At 40.5% G+C, this 25,003-nt stretch overlaps 1 protein-coding gene across 1 annotated transcript in view; it reads left to right on the top strand.

The window, feature by feature from the left end:
* Positions 1-8,090: 8,090 nt before the first annotated feature.
* PKD1L2 (polycystin 1 like 2) overlaps positions 8,091-25,003 on the top strand; it is a 41,699-nt gene continuing 24,786 nt past the window's right edge. Inside the window, 16 exon segments of the mRNA XM_040615539.1 lie at positions 8,091-8,625; positions 9,190-9,354; positions 12,368-12,553; positions 13,330-13,440; positions 13,861-14,008; positions 15,694-15,923; positions 16,599-17,003; positions 18,097-18,195; positions 19,271-19,320; positions 20,855-20,972; positions 21,595-21,802; positions 22,521-22,641; positions 22,905-23,046; positions 23,545-23,745; positions 23,951-24,096; positions 24,569-24,778. Coding sequence (XP_040471473.1) covers positions 8,091-8,625; positions 9,190-9,354; positions 12,368-12,553; positions 13,330-13,440; positions 13,861-14,008; positions 15,694-15,923; positions 16,599-17,003; positions 18,097-18,195; positions 19,271-19,320; positions 20,855-20,972; positions 21,595-21,802; positions 22,521-22,641; positions 22,905-23,046; positions 23,545-23,745; positions 23,951-24,096; positions 24,569-24,778 — 3,075 coding nt within the window.

The following is a 25,003-nucleotide window of genomic DNA, read 5'->3' on the forward strand; positions in this document are numbered from 1 at the left end:
CATCTTTTCACAAATAATCACTATAACATATTCTCCCATACGTGACCTGAATTCACTCCATGAAAGTATGGCAGGAATCATTAAAAATAAGGGATTTTTTTTAACTTTGTGCTTTTGTTCCTAGATAAGGTACTTAACTGAGTTCAATGCTGTTAATTTTAAAATCCTCTGAGAAAAGAATTATTTCAATATAAAGCATGTGATTGCAGAGCAAATCATAGGCTCCACTGAACGTGAAGGATAAAGATTCTTTGCACAATTATATATTATGCAATTTCATATGAGGTTACCCTAAAATACATTTTTTTCAGCTAAATCGCCATTGTTCCCAAAATGTTTTAACATCACTTCTTAAGGCTGACTGATCTTTTGTAAGTATACATAATTATTTTACATAAAACATTATTTGTGCTGTGGACTGCTCTGACACACTTTTTATACATTATTCCTCCCTTCCTAACCTATTGTGTGTTTGATGGCTTATCTTCACTTCACGAGATCATCAAGACGGCATGCCTTGTCCTCTGTGCAGTGTGCTGCCAGCTGGAGTTACAGCACAGAATTCCCTTCCACTCACAGTGCTTAAGAGAACAGGAAAAATCTTTCTACAAATTCTTGTGCCTTGGACAAATTATAGTTTCAGTTTTCCTGTGGATAACAACAGTAACTCCACTGAAAAAGCTCTTCAGGATATCCAACAGAGAACAGGAGAATGATGAGTTTTGTTTCAAGAAAACTAAAGAAACACCCCACAGATTGTACTAACTTGATTTACATGAGACACAGAGCCACAATAGCCTGATTCCTCACTGTTTCTCTTTTATGGATGGACTGCAAATCCATCAGTCTCACACAATCAGAGAATCCAGTAGTCACAACTGGACTTCCTCATTGATGAAGTTATTCAAGGGATGCACAGTGTACTTTTCCTGGTTTCAGCTGGAACAGAGTTAATTTCCTCCTTAGCAGCTGGTGTGGCTCTGTGTTTGGGATTTGGTGTGAGAACAACGCTGACAGCAGCTGATGGCTTTGGTTGTTGCTGGGTGATGTTTATAGTAAGTGAAGGACTTTTCAGTTTCTTGGGCGCGGGACGTTGGGAGGGGACACAGCCAGGAGAGCTGAACTGGCCAAAGGGCTATTCCATACCATATGACGTCAAGCCGAGTATATACAGGCTGGGGGAAGGAGGAGGCAGGGGGGACATTCGGCATTGGGGTGTCTGTCTTCCCAAGTCACCGTGACACGTGATGGAGCCCGGCTTTCCTGGGGATGGCTGAACACCTGCCTGCCCATGGGAAGCGGTGAATGAATTCCTTGTTTGGCTTCGCTTGCGTGCGTGGCTTTTGCTTTCCCTGTTAAGCTGTCTTCATCTCAACCCACGAGTTTTCTCACTCTTATTCCTCCAACCCTCTCCCCCATCCCACTGTGGGGGGAGTGAGTGAGTGAGTGGCTGCCTGGGACTTGGTCACTGGCCAGGGCTAAACCACAACATACAGTCATGTTTTTAATACATATCACCAGAAATACTAATTTGTTTATTTAAACAAAAATATAATGCAATTTTGTATTAAAACTCTTCAAGCGCTGAGGCGCAGAAATGGTAGCCTATATAACTCATACTAGTACCCAGCCAGACTGAACTTGATCATAATGCCCAAGCATTTAAATGCCCAAACATTTAAACACTAGACATTCAAACAAGTAAACAGCCACTACCCCCATAAACTTCCTCACTATAAGACTTTTATAACCTCATCTACACCTTTCAACATCCCAAGACTATTTACATGTTTTAATATTTATGTTATATGGTTCAGTAGTATGTTTTCAAGTGGGCAGAATGACAACATGAAGGTTGGCATTCACTTGCATGACTGAAGGTGTAGAAATGGTGTTACAGACATTTACAGTAACAGAAGTTAGTGGTGCTACACATTGTCCCACCTTTTAGCCTACTGTACACCTTTGGGAGAACATAAAAGGAAAGTATAAAGAACTGTTTTCTGGTTTTAATCAGGTGGCATCTGAGCGTAGAGTGCTGAACACAGAAGCAGTGCTCCTGAACAGAGAGACTGCTGGACCTCCAGTCTTCTCATTATGGGGATTGCGAAGCTGATCTCTTTTGTAAGTTTGTTGTCTCTACTGATAAGAGACATTAATAATGAAAACAACTTGTTACACAGCTTTTTTTCTCTCTGTTTTCATGTCCTGTAAGCTCAGAAACAGCTCATAACAAGCAAAAGAAAAATGTGTAAGAAAATGAAATAGCATAAACAAGAGGTGGAAGCTGGACTGCCTAAGAAAAATGGACAGTCTTATGCCTATGGAAATCTGGAGTGACTGCAGACACCAGTGGAATTGTGATGGCTGTAGATTCAGATCCAAGCAATTTTCTTTTTGTCCCTCTGTGCGTGGTAGGAAAAGTTCAGTTCATTTGTACCTACCACTTGATGTTTCACCCCAAGAAGGTACCTTTCACCCTCAGAACAGTATCTCTTAAGATATTAAGGCAACAGCACATCTAAATTGTGCCACTTAGTCGTGATCACAACAACACAAGGTGTCAGCAGATGCTTCAGCCAGTTCTGCTACTTTCTATGTGAATTCAAGGGTAACCCTAGCCATCAATATCCCTAGCTTGATTAAAGTACTTATGGGGCATATATCCTCTTCTTTCCAACAGTCAAAGTTCTGCTGTGGAAGGCTAAAACATAGGAAACTAGAGAAGAAAGAGGGAGGTATTGAGGCATCAACTGTGCGGCAGGTGAGGAAAGTCAAGCTACAAGCCCAAAGGCAATATTAGATGCTTCTGAAGGGACAGTTCCTAAGAGAAGATCCTCAAGGACTTATCTGGGCAATGTTTGTGCCAGAAGGTAACCATATACATCCTATAAACAGAAATTATGTCCAAAGCAGCAACTCCTGAATGTATTCCTACTTATCTTTATCCTGACCCCATCATGTCAGGTATCAATGTCTAGTTTAATTATTGTACCCTGTAAAGATAAGAATTGTTTTCCCTGTGTTTCTAAACAAGATAACATCAAAATTGCAGCTTGGCAGGGCTCACTGGTAAGTTCACTGTGTTGCCACATGGAAAATTAGACAGTAGAGCAACAACAAAACCAAACCCTTTTTCAGTCAGCAAATAACTGAGTCTCACTATCAGGACAAGCAGCCTAGGAAGGAGCAGCAAGGAAGGAAACGTGCATGTGACCCACCTTCTTAAACTAATTGGCAGCTGAACTTTTTTTAAAGCCAGCTGGAGAGATGGGAGATGTAGATGTACTTCCATCCCTTTCTGGATAGTCTGCTCGGTACTCAGTACCTCCTGCCTATGCGGGTAATAATGGAACAGGTCTTTTCAAGAGGCAGAAGGGTACATGTACCCTTTTTCTGCACACTGTGGAAGGGTACATGACACACTAAAATGGATCACTCATGATCTTGTCTCACGTTAATGACTCCTGAAAATAATCTTTTTACTACCTCAAATCCAAAGTAATATAAATCAATTTTCCATTTATGTGATTACTCAATTCATAGAACAGAGATATATTTCTGTTCCTGACAAAATCTATACATTACATTCAGTAATATTCAGGAATGTAAAGATGGTAATATCCTCCTATAGAGAGTAAATTTACTTGCTCCTCCTCAAGGCAAATGAACAACAGCCAAAATGAATGGGTGTGTGATTTATTCCTTCCCATTGGCAGCTCTTCACTTCCTTAACTCTTCAAATCTAATACTTTCTGGCCTCTGTCAAAGACTGTCAAGCTATTCTGCTGTGCTGCAATGCCTTTTGAATCACAGGATGTTATTAGGCCGTCATGATGCAGCTGTGATCTGTACTAGGGTACAAATCAGGACCACCCTGAAGTCAGTAGTGGCACCATACCTCTCCTCCTTGTCTGCACACCCAGCTCTCCAATAGCCCAGTGAAACTCTGGAACAGACTTTTCTCTGGGACACCAAAGTTCAGAAATAGAAAAGTCTTATGAATGAGCCATGTTTTCCTAATAGCAGCAGCTGGTCATGGAGAAATTTGCAGTTGGATACAGGGAACCCTGAACTATAGAGCTATTGGTTATGTTGAACAAGCATTCAGGCTTGTATTTTTCAAAAATTGCACCCTAGTGTTTGGTGCCTAATTAGGGGCATGAAAGGCTGATTTGCAAAGGTGTCAAGGTAAGCCTACCAGTGTTGTTAGATAAGCATTGTGTGCGCTTGTCTCCCATTCTATGAGAATTTAGGCATATAAAGCTAAACTTTCCAAATGTCCTATCATTTACATATATAAGGTTAGATTTTTAAAAAATGAATTAATGATTATGAGTACTTTGAGGTTTGGCTACCGAAACTGAGCTGGTTTTAAGGAGTTCAATTTCAGGAGTGGTGAACATCACCTAGAAGGTTCCCTTACTGAATCAAGGTGTAGACCACCATTTTTTTTAAACATTTCTTCACCTTTTCAACATTGTAAAGAAAATACGTTTCAGATTTCTTTCACCTCAATAGCTTCTACTTCCCACAACAACAACAACAAAAAATAATAAACCTTTAAGGATCCATTTGAAAACCAGGAATAAATCACTCATAATTGTCTTTTGTGATGTTTTATATAGCACAATGCTTTTCTTAAGAAAGTTTCTCTTGATGGCCACCATCTGATGTAACTCCTAAGTGCAAGTTAGGACTCTAAGAGATCTGTAGGGTCCCCTAAAACATTTCTGCGAAAAATGAAAGACTTATTCCCACAGATGCAAGAGAGTTCACAAACAAAGGAGTTATTCATAGCTTTATCGCAGCTTGGAGTGAGGGTGTGAAAATATTGAGAAAGCTTTGTCACGAATTTCTGGTCAAAGCTTGCAAAGCACAATTGCCTCGCAAGGCTTATTTTAGCTGGTGAATACGTTTTAGTTCAAGTCACTGGTACATAACACGTGCTGTAGGGGTGGTTGCTCCATGAGCCTTTCAGGCAGACAGCTGTAACTGAACAAGGATTAACAATTTTTGGCTATATGCAAAGGGGTCACAGTTCCTTCAGAACAGTGCTTATATACAGACTTTTCTGAGCCAGCCTCAGTTCTTCAGAACTGTGCAAAAGGCAAACAAAACCCAGAAAGTGAATGGTTTTGGTGTATCCAAAATCTATACAACTGACATTTTCCGTGATGCTTCCCTGAAGTTCCTGGAGTAGCTTTACAATACCTGTTAGAGGTCAGTTACACTCCCATGGTCAGTCAGAAGAGGAGAACTTAGTGTAATTGCCAGCCACCCCCTTGAAGCAAAGACAGAGGTTTAATTAAGCACTTCCATGACTGCCTTTTGAAACATGCAAGATGAGAGTATACAGCAAGGTGTACCATTTTGTCTCTTGCACACCAGCATACGTGACTATTTAAGTAATTTCTTAAACTATTTAAATTATTTAAATTCAGCAAGATATACAAAGGCAAATAGAAAAAAAAAAAAACAACCCCAAAAACAAACCCACAAAAACCTCACAAAAGCATTATATTGTGAAGCTTCCATACAGACTTCTGGCATAAGAAAGCTATTTTTAAAAAAGGCCTTTCTGTTGAGGAAGAATACAAAAGGCATGTTTCTTACAACATGGTAAATTCAAGGAGCACTGTTTATTTGAAATCAAGCCATTTTTCACTTATGAGTGAAAAGGGCTTTCAGAAACTTTATCTGTTCCTCAGGACCACAGTGGCTAATTTTGATGCTTTTAAAGCAGTATTTTCTTTTCTGTAAATGCTTTTCTCTTCCTTGTGGTAAACAGAATAAACTGACAGACTGCTTTACTGGCACTAAAATATATGAAGTCAACAAACTGCAGAAGAGGGAAACTGTCTTTCTTCCATTCCCCATCTGCTGCAGGCAGCTGAAGAGTTACTTATAGCAACCGTAGATTAGGAAAAAAATTCACACTGCTGTAGAAATTGCCAACAGTAGACTCACTTGGAGATCTTGGCTTTATTTGTAGACATTTCCAAACATTATTTGTTCTTTTTTAGGGCCTGTTTCAAAATCCGTCAAAGCCAAAGACAAGACTTCCATTAATTTCAATGGCTTTGGAGGAGATTCACAGAGGATAGCCTGTGGCATCTCCAGCTCTCGCGTTTTTAGCAGTATGTTCATGTAGTCGAATTTCCAGTTGCATAGGGAGAACTGGACAATGCTACAGAATCCATTCATCACAAATGTGACTCAACGGCACCTACTGGAAATGCACAGTCTGTATCACTAAGCCAGATACATTTAACTACCATCTCCTTTGCTACACCTATGTTTTTAGAAACAGGCTGTGTTTCTCATATCTAAAAGAACAAAATGGGAGGGCTGGCTGCCAGCTTCTGCAAAGCCTGGCAAGTCAGGAAGAAGCAAGGAATCTGAAGGAAATGTCACGAAGATGTACAGTGGCCAACTAACTGAACAGCAGCTGCCCTCAGCTCTGACTTTTGCAGTAGCTTGAATACAAAACAGTTCGGTTGGGGGTTCCCAAGCCAAAGCCTATGAAGTTTTGTATGTAGGCCCAAAAAGGACTCCTAATTTGCAGACATCCTCGACATAACCAGCTGATAATCAAAGTTATATGGTCTTTTCCAGGAAGGGGATGGGTGTCTGGGCACTGACTGGGCCAGATCCATCAACTAATCAGAATATGGATTGGACTTCTCCTGAGCTAGGAAACCCAGTCTGAATATTCACATCTCAGCTGCTGCATAAGCCCTCTCTCTCTGTTAATCAGTCGTAAATTAATGTGGGATCTGCTCCAAGGGCTCCATAGCTGCGGCAAGTCTTGATTTTCAAGTGTAATGGGAAAGGAGATATCCAGCATAGTGTCTGTCCCTCCATCACAGTGCATTTTCTTCCCCTTTCCTCTCCTCCTCCACAATTGTCCTACCCATTAAACACTTTCCATGGCCTTTATCTCAAACCCCCTGATCACAGTTCTGCTTTATCCAGCTGGGCAGGGTGACTATGAACCGGAGGTCCAGAAAGGTCTTGGGATTGAAGATCACTCTTAAATGTTTACTGGATGCATACTTCAGTTTGCAAGAAAGCTTTGGAGTTAGAGCTGGGCAGGCATACTGCGTGGTATGTGCACTACCTTCAGCTCAACGGCACAATCCAGGTGGCATTTCTGGAATGTGGGAATTCAACCAAACATCACTGCTTCCTGCACCTCTGTGATGAGGAGCTGGCTCACTGATCCATGTCTAAATATGAGTGCATGTTCTTTCAGCATCAGGTTATGGTGCTATAAATTAATAATTGCCTCAAATTCAGTGGAGTTAATGCCAAAGACAGGGGGATCACAATAGCTAAAGATCCTTATTTATACTCTATTTCTGCTAATCCAGTGGCCTTGTAAACCTGACGGGTATCTTTTTGTAAGGAAGTTCAGAAGCACTTTGGGATTTCAGCTCCTAAGTATTGCTGGGCTGGCTTCCCAAAGTCCATCAGCAGCCTTTGGAATGTGCACATAGGGCTCCTAAGTAGTTTTGATGATTAAGGCAATACTTTCATCTTTTCTAAATCACAGTTTTAACTTCTGGCCTCCTCTACCTCCTAGCAGGTATAAATACTGTAGCTCTATACAGTTAAGCAGCTTAGCTTGTAAGGGATGATGAGAGCATTTCACCCAAAATGAAGCTTACTTGGAACAGCTGAGATTAACCTGTGTGCGTGTAAACAGGTGGGCAGTAGGAATATGATATGATAATTAGACATTGCATTAGCATCCAAAAGCACAACAAACAACTATTATTACAAATAAAGCAATCCAAAACAATTAAATATATCTAGAGGAGCACTGTGTGTTTTCCCATCTCGTAACTCTTTGTGTTTCTCATTTCCCTAATTCTCCTCTCATTCTTACTATTGTATCTCTGCTGTTGTAAAGACCTCCAGCTTTAATGTTCACACAATGATGCCTTTGATGTAGGAGCTTTATCTCACTTTCCCATGTGTTCAGCAGCAGCATCTATCAACTTTATCTTCTCTGCTCATGAGAAAAGCAATACTCTGATGTCTTGTCTTCAAACTGACTTCACATGGAATGAGATATTTACACAATGGGCCTTACAATGGCCATTGCACTTGTTGTGTGTATCCTCAGACACAATTGCCATTATATATTAGAAGCAATCTGTTCCATGTTCTATCGCTGCTGTTGTTGCAAGCAGCAAGGAGGAAGGAGAAATGCTGATGACATGACAAGCACGAGATCTCAAGCTTTGGAAGAAGGCAGGGGAAAGACTGGTGATTTGATAAGCAAGATGAGTGCCACACAGGGCACTGAGCTGAGAATGTGGCTTGGGATCGCAGTTCTAATTTCTCTTGCAGGATGTTTGGCTGTGGACGATGCAACCGTTGATGAAGGGACCCTTTGCTCAGAGTACCAGGTAGCTTTCAACCATTCATGCTATGAGTTTGTTAGACTCCAGCGTACCTTCACAAGTGCCCAGAGCTGGTGTGAGAGAGGAGGAGGGCACCTTGTCTTTATTGAAACTGAGGAAACTCAAGAGTTCTTGCAAAAACATATTGCTGAGGATCAGGAATGGTGGATAGGACTGATCTCAAACTCCTTGCTGAATCAAACTACTGACGGTAGGTGATTTTGAAATCATGTCTTCTTGAAAACTGTATCAGCCCATGATGATTACTTGACATGGTAACAAACACAGTTAGTTTCTCTGTAGACATCTGTGAAAAGCTACTGTCTTTTGTTGCTGTAACTTCAGATTTATATTAAGAAGTTTAAATTGCCTGGTTCGCTTCCCAGTTGCCTGTTGTCACCCTTTCCATTGGATCTTGTAGCTGTGTGAATGCATGGTGAATTAGAACAGCTTGCTGACCCAGTGAAAAAAATGTGCTGGGTTAGGTCTCCAGTGGAAGAGCAAGCTGAGACAATTCATCACACTAGGAAATGCTGCAAGATCTGATGCAAGGGAAATGGTGGAATCTTGAGGTTGGGAGCACAAGGGGAAGGGGTAGTGTCTCTTTTAATGATAATATCAAGTTAAATATAAAACATAATTGAAGATCCCTATTCAGACTAAACCACCTCTGCTTCAGCAGGAGCAGGGCTACAGTCCTGCTCTGCAGGCTTTGGCTCTGTAATTGTATTACAGTTGAAAATAAACACTGGGGACACAATTGCTTTGTTCACAGGGTTGATGATTTGGCTGGACACTTCAAATATAAGCTACAGTAACTGGTACAAGGATCAGCCATCTACCTTCTCATCCACATGTGGGTACATCCTGAAGAATGCCAAGTATCAGTGGGGTGTGACTGAAAATTGCAGCCAGGAATTTGACTTCATTTGCGAGTTTGGTAAGATACACAATAGCTGAAACTGAGAAGTGAGCATGCCATATTCACAACTGTCCATAAATTGCCTGGTTGCTTTCAAAGTGGCTGCAAAATAACTTAATCAAGCTTATTAAAAGTGAACAAGCAAAAGGCCATATAACCCCAGCAGGTACTCCTTTTCTAGTGTGCTGATATAAGATCTAATCTAAAGAACAGAAGAATCCTGAAATCACTGGGAGATGTAGGTGCTCAAACTAGCCATCAAGGTCCAGGTTCCCAATAGAGGTCTAGCAAAATAGAAACGGATCTGAGGGTGAACCTAAATGAGTAGCAGTCCATGTCTACAGTGGACATAAGCTAGCTAGTTTAAATTTGAGTAGTGCCTCCCATAGCATGGTTGCAAGAATAAACTCTCACAACACCATAGTACCTGAGCTAGATGAGAACTGCATAACTGCCCTATAAAAATACTCTTAATCAGAAATACGTGCCAAAATAATTTCCATCTGTAACTGAAGCAAAAATACAGCCAAGCTTCCAAGAGACACCACTCCTAGCAGCCTGGAGTAAGCAAAAGTGAGAGCAAGTCTTTCTTGTTTCTTCTCAAACCCTTCCATGAGGTGAAGTTTGAGGGCTTCCCCAGGTAAAGAAGCAGACAAGAACCTGTACTACCTGGTGGCATTTTAGTGCTCAGACAGAAAATCTTCAGACATTGTGTCCCTTACATTGTGACTTGGAACAAACAGTCCTGGAAAGAAATGCTGGCAATATCACCTCATTCAACATATAGATACGAGAGGAATTTGTGTTTCTTGTACTTTGCACACCAGCCGGGCATTTTAAACTGTAACTAGAATAAAGGTCATAAGCACTGGACGGACAGTTTGGCTGTAGACTCACTAATAAAAAAAGTCTTTGAATCCAGTATGCAGGTACAGGTTTCCACAAACCCTAGAATTGCTGCTGCCTTGGTCCAGTACTGTACTACTTCTGACATAATTAACAAGTCATTCCAGCAATCAGCAAAACTAATAACGTTTTGTTTCCTGTCCTGATTTTCTGTTCCACATCCCCTCCCTACCTTCCTTCTCAGCACTCCCAGTTCACTCCCATCTCCCCAGCATGTCGCACCTCTGCAAATACTTCTCACTCCCTCAGCTCCCTCCCCGGCAGTCCTGCAGGTGCTCCAGAGCTCCAGATTTATGTGCTGGCCAGTTGAATCCCACACCATGGAACAGATAAACATCAGGTTGTAATCCCTACTCCTAATGGAGGCACTGATGTAGCTCCTTCTCTTCTACCTAGCTATTGATTTTCATGGAATTTTAGGGTGTTTTGAATTTTATATCTATACATCAAATCTGGCTGAAGATGACTAACATTAAAAATGATTGGGGGAGATGAAATTGGCAGACAGCACAAACCCTTATGCTTATTTTCCTTGCAAAAACAGACTAAAATTATTTTTCCCTTACAACCACAGTAGACAAATGTCTGTTTATAGGGAAATTATCATCTGTTATCATAGGATCTGACTTAAAGACTATTAAATTCAAAGAGTGTTTGCATTAATGAAAAACAATGTCCTACACCACATCTATCACTACCCAGGATTGAGGCAACTATAGCCTTGTTTTCAGTATCTACAGCCCATGTCCATTAATAAACATACATATTTCAGTAACAGAGTGGACTCCACTTTTAGCAGCTTTGCGTGTGCATGCAAGGAATTAGATCCAATATCCCAAAGAAAAAGTTTCTCTAGGTGTTGAATGCCTGAACTTCCCACAACCTGAGAGTGCTTCAGTTTGTCTCTGTAAAATGGGCATAGTGATACTTAACACCTTCACACACAGCTACTGTGAGGCTTGGTTTGCAGTAACGTTCAGTTTGAAACTTCAAATTAAATGTGTTGGTACCTCCAAATAGTACCACTAGTTGAATTTAATATCTCTCATTCCTGATAACTTGTCTACTTGATCTATGAACTAGGTCTATCTGTACAAACCACCAACCAGAGTGTTCTGTCTTCGTCCTTTCTTTGGCCATCTATCCTGGTTATCTGTGTTTCTCAACACAAATAAAATCTTTCCTTGTTATTATTTCTTATTATTTCTAGAACAAAAAAAAATTTGCACAAGATGATAGTCTGTATTAGAATTTAACAACAAATTATTTTTCAGGCTTATTTAGAGAGCTCTAATCTGTAAACTGATCATGTTGCTATAGTTACAGCCAGGCTTAGATTTAGCCTTTAAATAACAATAGCACACAATTACTGCAGTGTGCACACATTGGCACTGTTAATCAAATTACTTAAGGGGAACGATCAAAACAGCAACTGGAGGACAATGTATTTAAACCTGAGACAGCTGAAACAAAAACATTCTTTTGCAACACTCCCAAAAGACAGCAGTCTTTTGCATCGTTCTCTTCAGGGTATTAAGTATCCTGATTACTACAGGATACTAAGAATTCTGAAAGATAATTAACTGTCCCAGATTAATCAAAGAATGAGGTGTACACATTTAGAGATATGACCTTACTCATTTGAGCAGTCCTGCTGAATGAAGTCAGTCGAATATCACACAGGAACAAAGGTGTCTCTGTAGCAGAAATGGGAACAGGTCCCATACTTAATATGCAAACTATTCTCCAGAGCAATTACCTGAACATCATGCAAATCACACACTGCCAGAAGGCTCTTTTGGAAGCAAGGAGTAACTTTAAACCTTCCAGTACTGCAGATCAAATAAATGCTAAGCATTTTCCTAAAAAAAAAAGCTTATCTTTTTAATTCAAAATTTTTTATTTTAAAAAAATATTCTCAAATTTTTGTTCAAAGCAGTAAAACCCAGAAATCTATTACTTTGGATTTTAAAAAAGGGAAAATATTTTATTCTTTGTTCTTTTTTAAATTGTATTTTATTAATTGTTCAGCTTAAAAGGGAAAAGAGAAGAAATGGAAACTAAAAAAATGGTTATTCACAACTGTAGCAGGATTTTTCAGAAATATTTTTTTCTCTCCTATTAGAATCTGGTCAGAGCATTGCTTGTGAAAATAACAATGCCACTGTACAGTGTGGATCAGGAGAAGTTATTCAAATTGGAGAGAGCTTCTATGGACGGAAGACCCCTCACTACTGTGTATCGGAGACTCCTCTCCAGTATGATACAGATGAAGGCTGTAGCTGGATCAGTGTCAGAGATGAAGTAGCAGGTAGTATCTTATGGCATTGCTTGTCAGAAGCATAGAGTATGTGCCAAAGTTCCTGGTCCCTAAAATACTTTAGTTTGTATTTCAGTAGAGTTAGTGAATGGGAAAGTGGATTATTGCTAAAATGAAGGGAATCAGAGAGAACTTCTGACGTAGGAGGTTCCCAGAAGAGGCTGGATGGAAAGGAGGGACTTTGCGAGAAGCAAAGATTCAGAGGAGAGTGGGAGCAAGTGGAGAACTAGGGCGTTTCTCTCACTGTGTGAAGAAAATATGTGGCCACGCTGATTCCCTGATGAACTCAATGGGATACCCTAGGTTTGACAGAGATGGAAGAGAACACATCCATACAAACCTAACTCCAAACCAGGAAGGGCGAAAAGGCTGGCACCCATGGGGACAGGAGGGATCTGCTGCTGCCTGCTGTGTGTTGAGTACCCAGCCTGCTGCACCTACGTGGCTCTGCTGCCTGCCAGACTGAACAGTGGCTATGGCCTGTCTCTATGGTGATTCTTTGGGCTTCTAGCCAAAATGAAACAAAACACGTAACTTGGGGTTTTTAGCCACTTTAACTCAGCTTTTTTCCAGTAAAGTGGAATGGTGCTAAGAAATACCAGGCAATAAGCAACACAAGTCAAAGTGACGTGGGAGTTTGTCTAGACATCAGGCACCTGGTGTTGCTCCCTCTCTCCTTGTTTTCCCTCTAATCATCTCTCATCCGAGCTGTTACAACAGTCAAAGACAAAACCCACCGGTTCATATAAAATGGTCCTTCTTTCCAGGCCAGTGTCACGGTCTCCAGGCCTGCCAGGTGGCAGCAGATGGCACTTTCTTTGGAGATCCTTGTCCAGCTTCTGGAAGCTATTTGTCTATTCAATACCACTGCAAGGAAGGTAAGTGGGAGGGGGCTGTCAACACCAAAAGCCTGTTCTGCTCTTTGCTGCAACACTGTAAGCACTGATATTTATCTTAAAAATCACTGCTCCATCCTCAGTGAAAAACCTGGAAGAGCAGTGACCACTGAAAATAGGGACAAAAATGTAGCTTCCCTGTCCTGAGGGGTTTTGGTAGGATACAAAGCTAGGAAATTCAATCACATAAAACACACTTAGATGAAATTATGTTCCAAAAGAATCTTGAACCAGTAGGTATGGGAAAGAATCAGCTCCCTGTTGCACCACTAATGCACTCAAACTAGCATCAGTATCAACTCTGTTTTGGAGAAGGCCTGCTTTCAATAGACGACAATTATTTGAATGATGCAAGAAATGTAGACAGACGATGGCATTGAATTCTGTCATTATGTTTTACAGGTCTGCAGCTGGTTGTAACAGATACGTGCTTTGTCTTTGAAAATGTCATGGTCAGTTTGAACTGGCTGCTCTCTCCATACTCTGGCAACCTTTCCTGTATCATTAGCACTGGAGATGGCCACACTATTGATCCTTACTACCCTCTAACGTAAGATACATCCTTCATGTATCATCAGATAACCAGTCAGTTTCACTGCTTGCATTTTATTGGATGCTCCAAGTCTCTTAAATGAGATGTTAAACATTAAGTTGATTAATAATAGATCATACTTGGATTCTGCAGAAACTTGTTTTGTAATTAATACACAATTTTTTGTCAAGCTGCCAACCACAATCTTTCTTCTGCTTATGATGACAAGTGATTCCTACTTCTTACTAAGAGAATTTATTCCCGAACCTAAGACAGAAAATTACTGAAAACATATCAGTAACTGCAAAAAAAACAGGCAAGCATTACCTTCTTAAGTTTAAAGAGTATTTTTTAATAACATTTAAAATAATACAACAGCTGGAGTTTTTCTTTTGCTTTAGTTGCATAAAAATTGTGTCTTCTCAAGATGAAACATTTTTCTGCTGGATTTAAAAATCAGGTTTTGTCCTACTTCTAGGAATGACAGACAGAGAATGGCTCTAGAAATTTATTCATTTACTGATGGAATCCTTCTTGAGTCAACCAGAAAAGTAGGAGTAGAAGAATGAAACCCAAAAAGCAGTAACGTACTAGAAACAGTAAACATTCTTTCAGAGCTACAGACACAGGCCTGTAGCTGTAAAGAACTTGAAAAAAAATTCTTTGATAGTGAGCTTTTAAGTAAGATACATTTGCTGGCTGTAAGCAGAGGCTTGCTCTTTTTGTGGGAAGCCCTTTTACTTCACCTACTAAATGGCTCACGGTCATGCTCATCTGTTTTCTGTGTCCAGTTTGGTACATACTCTTACAGGAATTGCCTCTACTGGTCTGATCTTGTCATGGCATGTTTTTGAAATCTGGTTAGAATGAAACCTTTGTCTTCATTAAAACTGCTAATGAAAAATAAGTGTTATCAAGGATGATATATCCTGATCTTTGTCTGTATTTGCTAGGTGGTACCATGATAAGAACAGAAAGAGTTCAGAGACAACAGTGTCAGGAATATCACTTATTTGCTTTCCATGGTGCATGTCATTCAAGAAGGGTATCTTTAGGTTCTTTTCATCATTTTGCTGTGCTTGTTAGTAATAACAGCAACTACCACAGATATTTCATATCCATTCATCTCTTATTGCTATCATGACCAGAGCTGCACCAGACCCAGGATTCAAGAAGAGACATTTTGCCCATTTGTGTGGGCAAGTACAGAAGCAGTTGCACATTAAAAAAAAATAGAGCAAGGGAGTGCTCTGACAAAATGCTGAGGAGCCTCAGCTTCCACTGATATATCTAGGAGAAGGTAAATCAGGAATAAAATAAAGAAAGAGAATTAAGGTCACTGTTACATGTTCTAACATGCACAGTCACATGTCTGTGCTCAGAGCCAACGAGTCACAAACCAGATCTAATGCCACATGCTATTGAACTGTAATCTACCTACTTTACAGCAAAATGTATCCACCCGTATAGGTACGCTTTGAGAATGACCACCCCTGATATACAACCTTAATGACGCTGTAGCTGGAACAAAGGAGCAATCTCCAACCCTAAAAAGTCTCTGTAAATAAATGTGGGATTACAGCGATTGCAGGAGAGCTGAGTCAGGTCAGAAATCTGGGAACTGTGACCACTGTTCCCACGTAAGGCTAAGGATTTCCCAGGACAGTCTTCCACAACAAGTAGCTGTTCTCTTTCTATTCTAGACTGGTCAGCAACGTCACATACAGATATTCGACTCCTGGAGTGTTTACTGTTTTTGTGGAATGCACCACCAGTGAATGGCATGTGATGGCACAGAAGAGGGTGACTGTACAGGATAAGGAGGATCAACTAAGCATTACTGGGTGCTATAGCCAGTATGAATCTGGGAACAGCTCTCACTGCCGTACACTGTATGGGGAGTTGTTGTGGATTCAAGTTGAACTCAATGGAGGTGACGGTAATTACTTTTCGTGACTTAAATGGTAGGCTAAATATTATGCCACCCATGTGATAGAAGCAGGATTTTCATTATGCAAAACGAGTCACCTTTTTAGTGAATGCTTTCCCTCTAACTGTTGCATTGCTGCAATTGAATGCTCTCAGCTCTATTGGAGGGGGTCTTTCTCAGAGCTATTACACCAAAACCAAGTATAAACCCTTTTTCCCTCTAAACAAAGCTGACAAAGCATGAGCATAACTTTAGTCACACAAATCCACATGAAGCCAGTAAGAATATCGCCATATTTAAAGTTAGGAATCCACAGAAATGCTTCTCTGATTGAGGGTAAAAGGATCCCGTGCTGAGCTGGTCACGTTTGCTGGCGTACATTTCATTTTTTCTTCAAGTTCCTGGAATCTACATATATCCTTAAAAAATAAACTTCAGTAGTGTATGTTTGAATTCTCTTGACTATCTTAACAGTCCCAGCAGAAAACACACGATAGAAAGACTACCATAGGGAATCTAAAGGGGCACAAAACCACCTTGAGTGACTTTACTAAAAATGACTGCATTGCTACAGTGTTCTTATGACTCCTTTATACATACCTAAATGCTGCACAGAGCCGCTAGATTTGGATGGGCTATTACACAAGCTGTGAGAAATTTTGAACTGTCTTTTTGCAGGCAGTGGAGTGACCTACATTATATTAGCAGATAATGTGACACTCACTGAATCCAGTGCAAAGGAAGGAATTGCTCCTCACAATCTGACACTCAACAGTGCCTCTCAGGAGCTGCTGGGCCCAGGGATACATCAGCTGGAAATCCGAGCATCCAGCAACACAACTGCAATGGAGATCTCTGAGCGTATTGCTGTTCACTTCATTGAGCCAGTATCTGGTCTTCAGGCTGCACTAGCTTCTCACACCCTGCACCTGGGGGAGAATTTGGAGGTGAATGTCTCTGTGTCTCATGGTGCCCCAGATCAGCTGAAGTTTGAGGTGACTGGATGTAATGAAACTCACTCTCATAAAGAAGATGGTCCTCATGGGGAACCTCGAACATACATCATCCCCGTGCACTCTGAAGGTACAGCATGCTGACATCTGTATTTCCAAGACACAGCTGAGTAGAGGAGTTCACATACAGTCACAGCATCCTGGGGTAGGGGACAATTACAGGTGAATTGGGTAGCTTTTCTAACTGCTCAAACTGGGTCTGCAGAACACTATGAGCAGCACAGTCTCATTGACTTGTAAGTGAGCTAAAAAAAATTAACTGGCAAATGAGTGTCCATATGGAGACGGAAAGCAAGGCTCCACCTGATCTTTGCAATAAAAAAGACATAGTGAACCAGGGTTTAATTTTCATGACACAAACTGATTCAAGTACAAATGATGACATTTTCCTGAATCACAAAGTGTTTTCCTACTGTCTGTTCATATGTATAACTTTTCAAGTTTACAATCCTCTGCATTTTACACTGCAGTAATTAATAATCTGAGTTCTCAGTAGAGATGACAAAGAAAAGGAAAGCTTCTCTGTGCATTGGTGTCCAACATGTAGTTTTTGTTGGACTTACTTATGAAAAAGTTTTTTTAGTAATTTTTTCTTTCCATTATTAAGAAATCAAAGCCTTTAAAATGTAGGTTAGGGAGATTGTCCTTAAGAGTTAATTCAGTGGCAGAAGATAAAAAAGTTTCCTCCTTTAATGAACTATACAAATCCCATGCCAAAGCAGGAACACTACAAGCTAATTATGATTTCGTTTTATGTTTTAAAATTATTAAATATTACAAGTTTTATTGGGTCTCCCTATACCCATTTGAACATCCCTTCCTTTCAGGCAGAAATTTTCAAACAAGACATCTGCTCTCTCAAGATGCATAAACTCATTTGGCCTCCAGTATTTGCACACCTCTAGTTCCCTGTGTGGTAATACCGTAGCCAGCTGACAAAGAACAGCATTATAAGCGCTAGAATAAAGACAGCTGAGTTATTAAAAAGCTAAGACAAAGGGGAAGACCATTCCTTGAAAAGCCTTTCAGCAGTGGAAAGTCATCAGAAAAAAACAAAGCTCTTGAAGAAATTAATAGGATTTTCTGTATGAATTAGATTTTATACCACAAATAAGATGGACTGGTCCCACTGGTATTCTTAACTGGCCATTTGTCTTCTCTAGGTACTTTCCTAGTGAAAGTGGCGGCCATGAATGCCTTCTCAAACATGAGTCTGGATCTTGGGTTCATCACTGTGTTGGCAAACAGTTCTCACAAAAAAGGTAACTGCATTAATCTGCCAGTGCTGGTTTTGACCACATAAGTGTCTTTTTGCAATCACAGCATTTCACACAGTGTTTATGATTTGTATCTAGTAATTGCTTTCATTCCAGCAACTGTGCTGTAAACTTTTGTGAAGGCTTATTCCTGATGAAGGCAGAGTCCCTGGCTTTCAAGTAGTCATAAAATAGTATCATTCTGTATATGTTACACATTGCACATTTGCTATTTGTTCTAGAAATAATTAGTGAAGTTTATGGCTCAGGACATAGCTCTGAAACCAGGAAATAATTGCATCACAGCAGTATCATAAATTGTTGTCAGTAAATGCTTCTAGATGGCTCATCATTACATTTACAAAAGCAGATTATACCAGGAATAAAGTGACTTTAGTACTAATCCTATGAAGCCTTTTCCAGTGCTTTCCCTTAATTTTTCTTTGGACATCGATGAAACTCCATCACCTTCCATGAACTAATTTTAATTTCCTGTAATCATAGAATGTTTTGGGTTGGAAGGGACGTTAAAGACCATCTAGCCCCACCCCCTGCCATGGGCAGGGACATCCACCACCAGCCCAGGTTGCTCCCAGCCCCATCCAGCCTGGCCTGGGACACTGCCAGGGATGGGACACCCACAGCTGCTCTGGGCAACTTTGTTCCACTGTTTTGTCACCTTCACAGTAAAGAATTTCTTCCTACTGTGTAATCTAAATCTGTCCTCTTTACAGCTTAAAGCCACCCTGCCTTGTCCTGTCACTACATGCCCTTGTAAAAAGTCCCTCTCCAGCTTTCCTGCAGGCCACCTTTATATACTAGAAGGCTGCTATAAGGTCTCCTTAGAGCCTTCTCCAGGCTAAACAACCCCAGCTCTCTCAGCCCATCTTCATCATGTTTGAAGAATCAGGATCACCTTCTTTGTAGGTTGTGACTAGCTTGTTACAATTTCAGTCTGTTACAGCCCTATCTGTCAGACTGTTGGTAGCTAAACCCTGTGTATTTGAGTCATATTCACTGAGCATCTCCGAAAGCTCTACAGGTAGCACTAAAATATTCTGCTTTGTTTTGTATTAAACAGATTCTGCTAAGGAAGAAGGCAGCTCCAAAACAAATACCCAAAAGACAAATGTAAGTATTATTTAAGGAACTTCCTTTAAAATTTAAATGCTTAGAAATGTTTCTTACCAGTAAAAGTGCTGCATGAGATATTGAAAAGAAGTATTTGTAACATACTAGATTATGGACTAGATTTTCTGTGACCCATATGGTTTAACATAAAACATACACCAAAAGTCTCTGAGACAAATGTGTTTACAAGCATTCAATCTAGGATTCATAAAAGGCCTGCAAGTAACAATTTCACGATTAGAGAAAATTAAGTTTTCACAGTGATTCAGTTTTGGAAGTTGAAATGTGCTTTGATGAATTTTTATTTTATCTACTTGACTCATGCAAAACTCTCTGAGGGGCTATCCTCCAAGCAGAGTTTATTATATTTTTGTATTGTTTCTACATGTTTTCTGCTTCTGTATTGGAATATTTAAGTTACTTTGCAAAGAAGACATTTCCAGTTTACCATAAACTGGGAAACTAATGATACACCAATTGCTAGCAACTGCATAAATTTAAATAATAAAATTGCCAGGTAGAATATTTTATTATCAACTTAGAGGTCTAGTTTTTAACTGTAACACTAGCAGATAGATGTCTGCTATAGGAGACGTACTGCTTCACAAGAAGGTATCATGCTTTACAGATTGCCTGTGAGAATATATTGCATCAAAGGAATAGAAATTTAATTCAAAACTAAGTTTATCACAGTTTGTTGCACAGTGAGACAAATTCAGTGTGGTGGTTTGACCCTGGCTGAATGCCGGGTACCCACCAAAGCCTGCCTCACCGTGGGCTTCACCAAGGGCTGCCATAGAATCTCTGGGCACCTGGAGCCCCTCCTGCCCTGACCTGGGGGGCTGCAGAGCTGTTGCTCTTACATATCGTCACTCCTCACTCTGTGCTTCTGCTGGCACAGATTATTTTTTTCCCCCCCTTCTTAAATATGTATCACAGAGGCACTACCACCGTCGCTGATGGGCTCAGCCTTGGCCAGCAGCAGGCCCATGTTGGAGCGAGTTGGCATTGGCTCCATCGGACATGGGGGAAGCTTCTGGCAGCTTCTCACACAAACCACCTCTGTAGCCCCCCCCGCCACCAAACCCTTGCCATGCAAACCCACTGCATTCAGCTACTGCCTCCTTCTCTTTACCTATAGCCATAATGCATCCACTTCAAATAAAAAAAGGCATGTATTGAAAGGTGTACTGGAGGACAAATGATTGTTCAAGGGTTAAAAGTCTTGGTCCAGAAGTGGAAAATTAGTATGAACTAGTTTCCTAAATACCTGCATTAGTTTTGAAAAGGGGAGTTGTGCTCCTAAGCCACTCCCACATTTGGAAGTATTTTGCCACAAATTTCTCTGTGCCATCCACTTCTATTCCCATAGCTTCTAGTTCCGTGCAACAACTGATCAGGGAGATAGTTTAAACTGAGCTGCACACAGTGATTTGGGGTCTAAAATTTCAGACCTTTTTCATTATAAAGAAGCAAGATACATAGGTGTTTGTACATGCTCCTGTCTTGACTGATACATTTACTTATTATTTAGGATCACAAAAGAAAATACAAAATATATATTAAACCAAGTCGCCACGTGGATCCTTTCACAACTGTTACGCTTGGCTGGTCAGACAACAACAATAATTCCAGTTTTCTCTGGTCCTGTGGTATGTGCATTTCCTCAACTTTTTCCACCAAATTCTATTTGGTGAGCAACAAGCTCACTGTCATGTCAGATCAAGTGGTGAAAATCTGACTAAAGATGGTTTACTCTCTGGCTTTAAAGTTTGCCATTCACTGTACATGAAGAATGTCCTTCTACCTTACCCTGGTTTTAACACCAAACTAATTATGGTATACAATATGGCATAGTACTCAGTTTTGTCTTTTCCCAAATGTTTCACTTTTTCAAGATCTACCTGTCCTAAGCCCTCTCACCCTCGCAGCCAAGAACTAATCCCAAGTGACTTACCTAGTTAGGCATTTGAAAGGTACATGTGTCTCAATAAAACAGCAATAATTAGCATTAAATGTGATGCAAAACATTTATGGCTGAAAACTAGATTGAGATTCAGGACATCTGTGTTCTATCCCCATATTTATCCCTGACCTCATATATTACTTTGAAAAAGCCAATCTCCACTCTGAACTCTGATTACCCACTCTTTAAAGTGGGTTCAGGAAACTTGTCAGCTCTGTAAAGTTCTTTGAAATCTACGGCAGGAAATTCCTTTATAAGAGACATGGGATGTTACGAATATCCTAATTATAAAGGAAATGTTTGTGCAGGAGCTTGCTGGCCAGCATGGAAAGAATGTGTGCAGCAACAGACAATCCTAACCAACCAAAGTGAAGTGCAAATCCCACCTTCCTGCCTTCCTCCTCCAAAGTCAGCAGTGACTGTCAGGGTTACAGTCCGAAACCACGGCAATGAAGAGAGGCAGGATGAGCAATGTCTCTATGTGACTGCAAAACAAGAACTGCAACTGGAAATCAGGTCTGTTTTTAAACCCTAGTATTCACTGGTTGATGTTATTACTGCACACACATAGTCGAAGGCCACAGTTACTAATAATAATTATAATAAAGTGATAACATACTTATAACTGTAAATCTATTTATACCTTACCATCGTAGGAATTACAGACAAAATGGGCCTTGCTGCATTTTCCAGTCCACATTTCTGAACATAATCCTTTTATAAACTGAATAATATTCTTCCCAAGGCCATTTAGGGTTTTTGACCCCATTACATCTTTTCAATGTTGGAGATTTCCATACACAAACCTGTACCTTACAAAACTGTAAGATATGTCCAAAACTTCTACTAGACACCCAGATACACATTATCACCTTAAAACACCTGCTCTTCAAAACTCCAGTGCCTCATTAAAGAGCAGTGGCATTTCAATGATCTATTAATATAATAATTTCAGGAGCTTAAATAGAAGCAGGCTTCATTTGACAGCCTGGATCAGTTTTGCAACATAAAAAGTTTGCGGGTTCTGGGCCTCAGTCATGTTGAAAATGGAGATGAAGGTTCCTAAATCTCTTGCTTTAAAATTAAGTATTTCACTGCTTGTGGGTCATGTGTCACCTGTCTCATTTTGCAGGGCTTTGCAGATTTTCATCAAAAGACAGTAAAACAATCAACATCAAGGACTATGACATCTCGTACAGTTACTACCTGTAGCTACCCTCTTAATTCCTTACAGGTGTGAGGCAAACTGCAAGCCAGTGAATGCTAGTGGTGAAGTTGTTTTGAGTGTCTCTGGACAGAAGGACTCCCAGACCATATATTACAGCTGGTATTTAGATAACACATTCCAAAGCAAGGTGAGAGCATCGGATTCATCAGAAAAACAGCACACACAAAAATAAACATCCATCTCGAGGGCAAGCCACGTGGCCTCAGAGTGACACTTTGTCAAATGGACACTTTGAAAATAATAGTGAAGACCAAGACAAAGGGGTGCCTGGTTTGGGAGGGGTTATAATGAAGGGCACGAAACTGCCAACCTGCTCCTGATAAATCACAACAGAAATCAAAGCAAAGAGCCTCTACAGTCATGTTGTCTTTTCTGTCTGATTTTTTCCAGTCTACAGCCCTCCCTCTAGCCTGTGGCCTGAGTGGTTTCCGGCAGAACTCTTTGGAATTGCTTCAAAGCAACACATCCATGTTGAAAATGAACAGCTCCTTCTTGCAATCACAGGGAGAAGCTTTTCAGATTAAAGTAACAGGTAGGGGCAAGCAGGGTTTTTCAGACTCCTTGAAGATAGTCTCTGCCATCGTGACATCACACTGATGTTACACACACATAGCCTCACTGACAAATATGAAGTTACATTAGTCCACAAGTTGAGATCTGTTACTTTACATGTGTGTTCTTTAAAATAATTAAGAGCTAAGTTTGTTCTGGGCTGTTGCACAGCAGGAATAATTCAGTTATCTTACTCCAGGCTGTTTATAACTTTGTTAAGGCTCATCTGAAATGAAGTTATGCTAAATGCTTGATCAAATAATACAGCTTTGTTTTATAGCGTGAACACTACCATGTTTTTAATAGTTCTCCTCTTATGGCTTGTTCAGTAGCAGGATTTCACTTCTGATTTAGGCCCAGACTGATGTTTCTGGTGCCTGAGCAAACAGCATCATTGTTACGTAGATAAAATTAATGTCTGAAGATCAGTGCTGCCAGGGCAGGATTACTGCTGACGTTCTGCTCTCTCCACTCCCAGCAATGACTCAGTCTAGCTACGGGGAGGAGACATACCTTGTCAGCACCGTGCCTCCACCCGAGATCCCCCGTTGTGCTGTGTCTCCCGAGCAGGGATCCGTGCTCGCCACGTTCGCGGTCTCCTGCAGCACTCCTTGCTTGGCAGATTCATGCCAATCCAGTCACAACAGGCAGCTCACGTACTGCTTCTATGTGAACTCCAGTAAGTCCTGAGGTGAACTGTTTGGCTAACTGCTTCTCAGTGCTTCTAGCAAGCACTGTTACTGCTAAGGCACAACCCGTTCTGCTCCCCAGGGAGACTAAAAAGTCAATCAGGCCTGCACAGGGCAAGCCCAGAGTCCCCTGTTCTTAGAGGATAGGAGGTTTCTGTGTGATGCTGGTAGGTGACCCCCTCTTTCTTGTTTCAGATTCTCTGCTGGACTGTGGCCCGGATCCTGAACTCTTCCCAGTTTATCTTCCACTTGGGGAAGAGGAAAATAATTTCATTTTACATATGACAATTACTGTTAGCAACAACTTTGGTGATACAGTTCAAACTAATGCTTCTGTGAAGGTACACAGTAGAATTACTTTCTTTCAAAAACTCTCAAGATGATACCTAACCCACAATTCACTTTTGGAGCTTCTTCCTGTTTTATATGTATTACTTCCTTATGAATGTGCCATAATCGCAATTTTCCTATCTAAGAGAAACTATTTTCTGTGGACTCAAGGTAGTCAAAAGAATTTTTCACTATCCTTTTTCTAAGGCAGAAGTTTAAAAGATGATCTATTTGGACATTGGGAAGCATAAGCTGTATTTAGTTACTCTGGAGTTCCTCTGTGTAAGCCCCAGAAAACTCCTGCTTCTGCCCTACTGCTCCAGTAAGGAGATCCTTATCTACTAAAAACAAACCAATAAAAACTAGGAACACAAAGTTTTCTGTCCCACTCTAGCTAGGCTGTCAATAAGATGATCGTGGAAGCCGTTCAAAGATAATTATAACAGCGTTGGCAATGTTAAGCATATCTGATTTCTTCATCAGGTTGGACGTGCAGATATGATCGATGGGAACCTGACCCTGCCAGCTATTGTATCCGAGAAAGCAAACACTATCCTAAAAGACGGGAACAGCAGCATGAGTCTTTTCCAGCTGTATAAGTCAGTGACATCTGTCCTTAATCAGGAGACCCAAGAGGAAAGCTTAAACGTATCTTTACAGATGAACATGCGAAAAGAGGTCAGCCAGACACATGTTGTCTTTCAGTACAATGCAATATAATGGAGTCTTCATATTCTTTGACAGCTCCCAAGTAATAAAAAGCTCATATATCACCACCTGGGATCAATGGAGGTTTCAAGTTTCTAGCATCTGTCTCAGTGTTTGGCACAGGTTTCAGCTATTTTTCAGTATTTGCCCACATAAATAATTTGTTTTGTCATCCATCAGTAAAATAATTCATTCTCAATTGTTATTACA

Source organism: Falco naumanni, chromosome 15 (genome assembly GCF_017639655.2).
Source record: "Falco naumanni isolate bFalNau1 chromosome 15, bFalNau1.pat, whole genome shotgun sequence".
Taxonomy (NCBI): Eukaryota; Metazoa; Chordata; class Aves; order Falconiformes; family Falconidae; genus Falco; species Falco naumanni.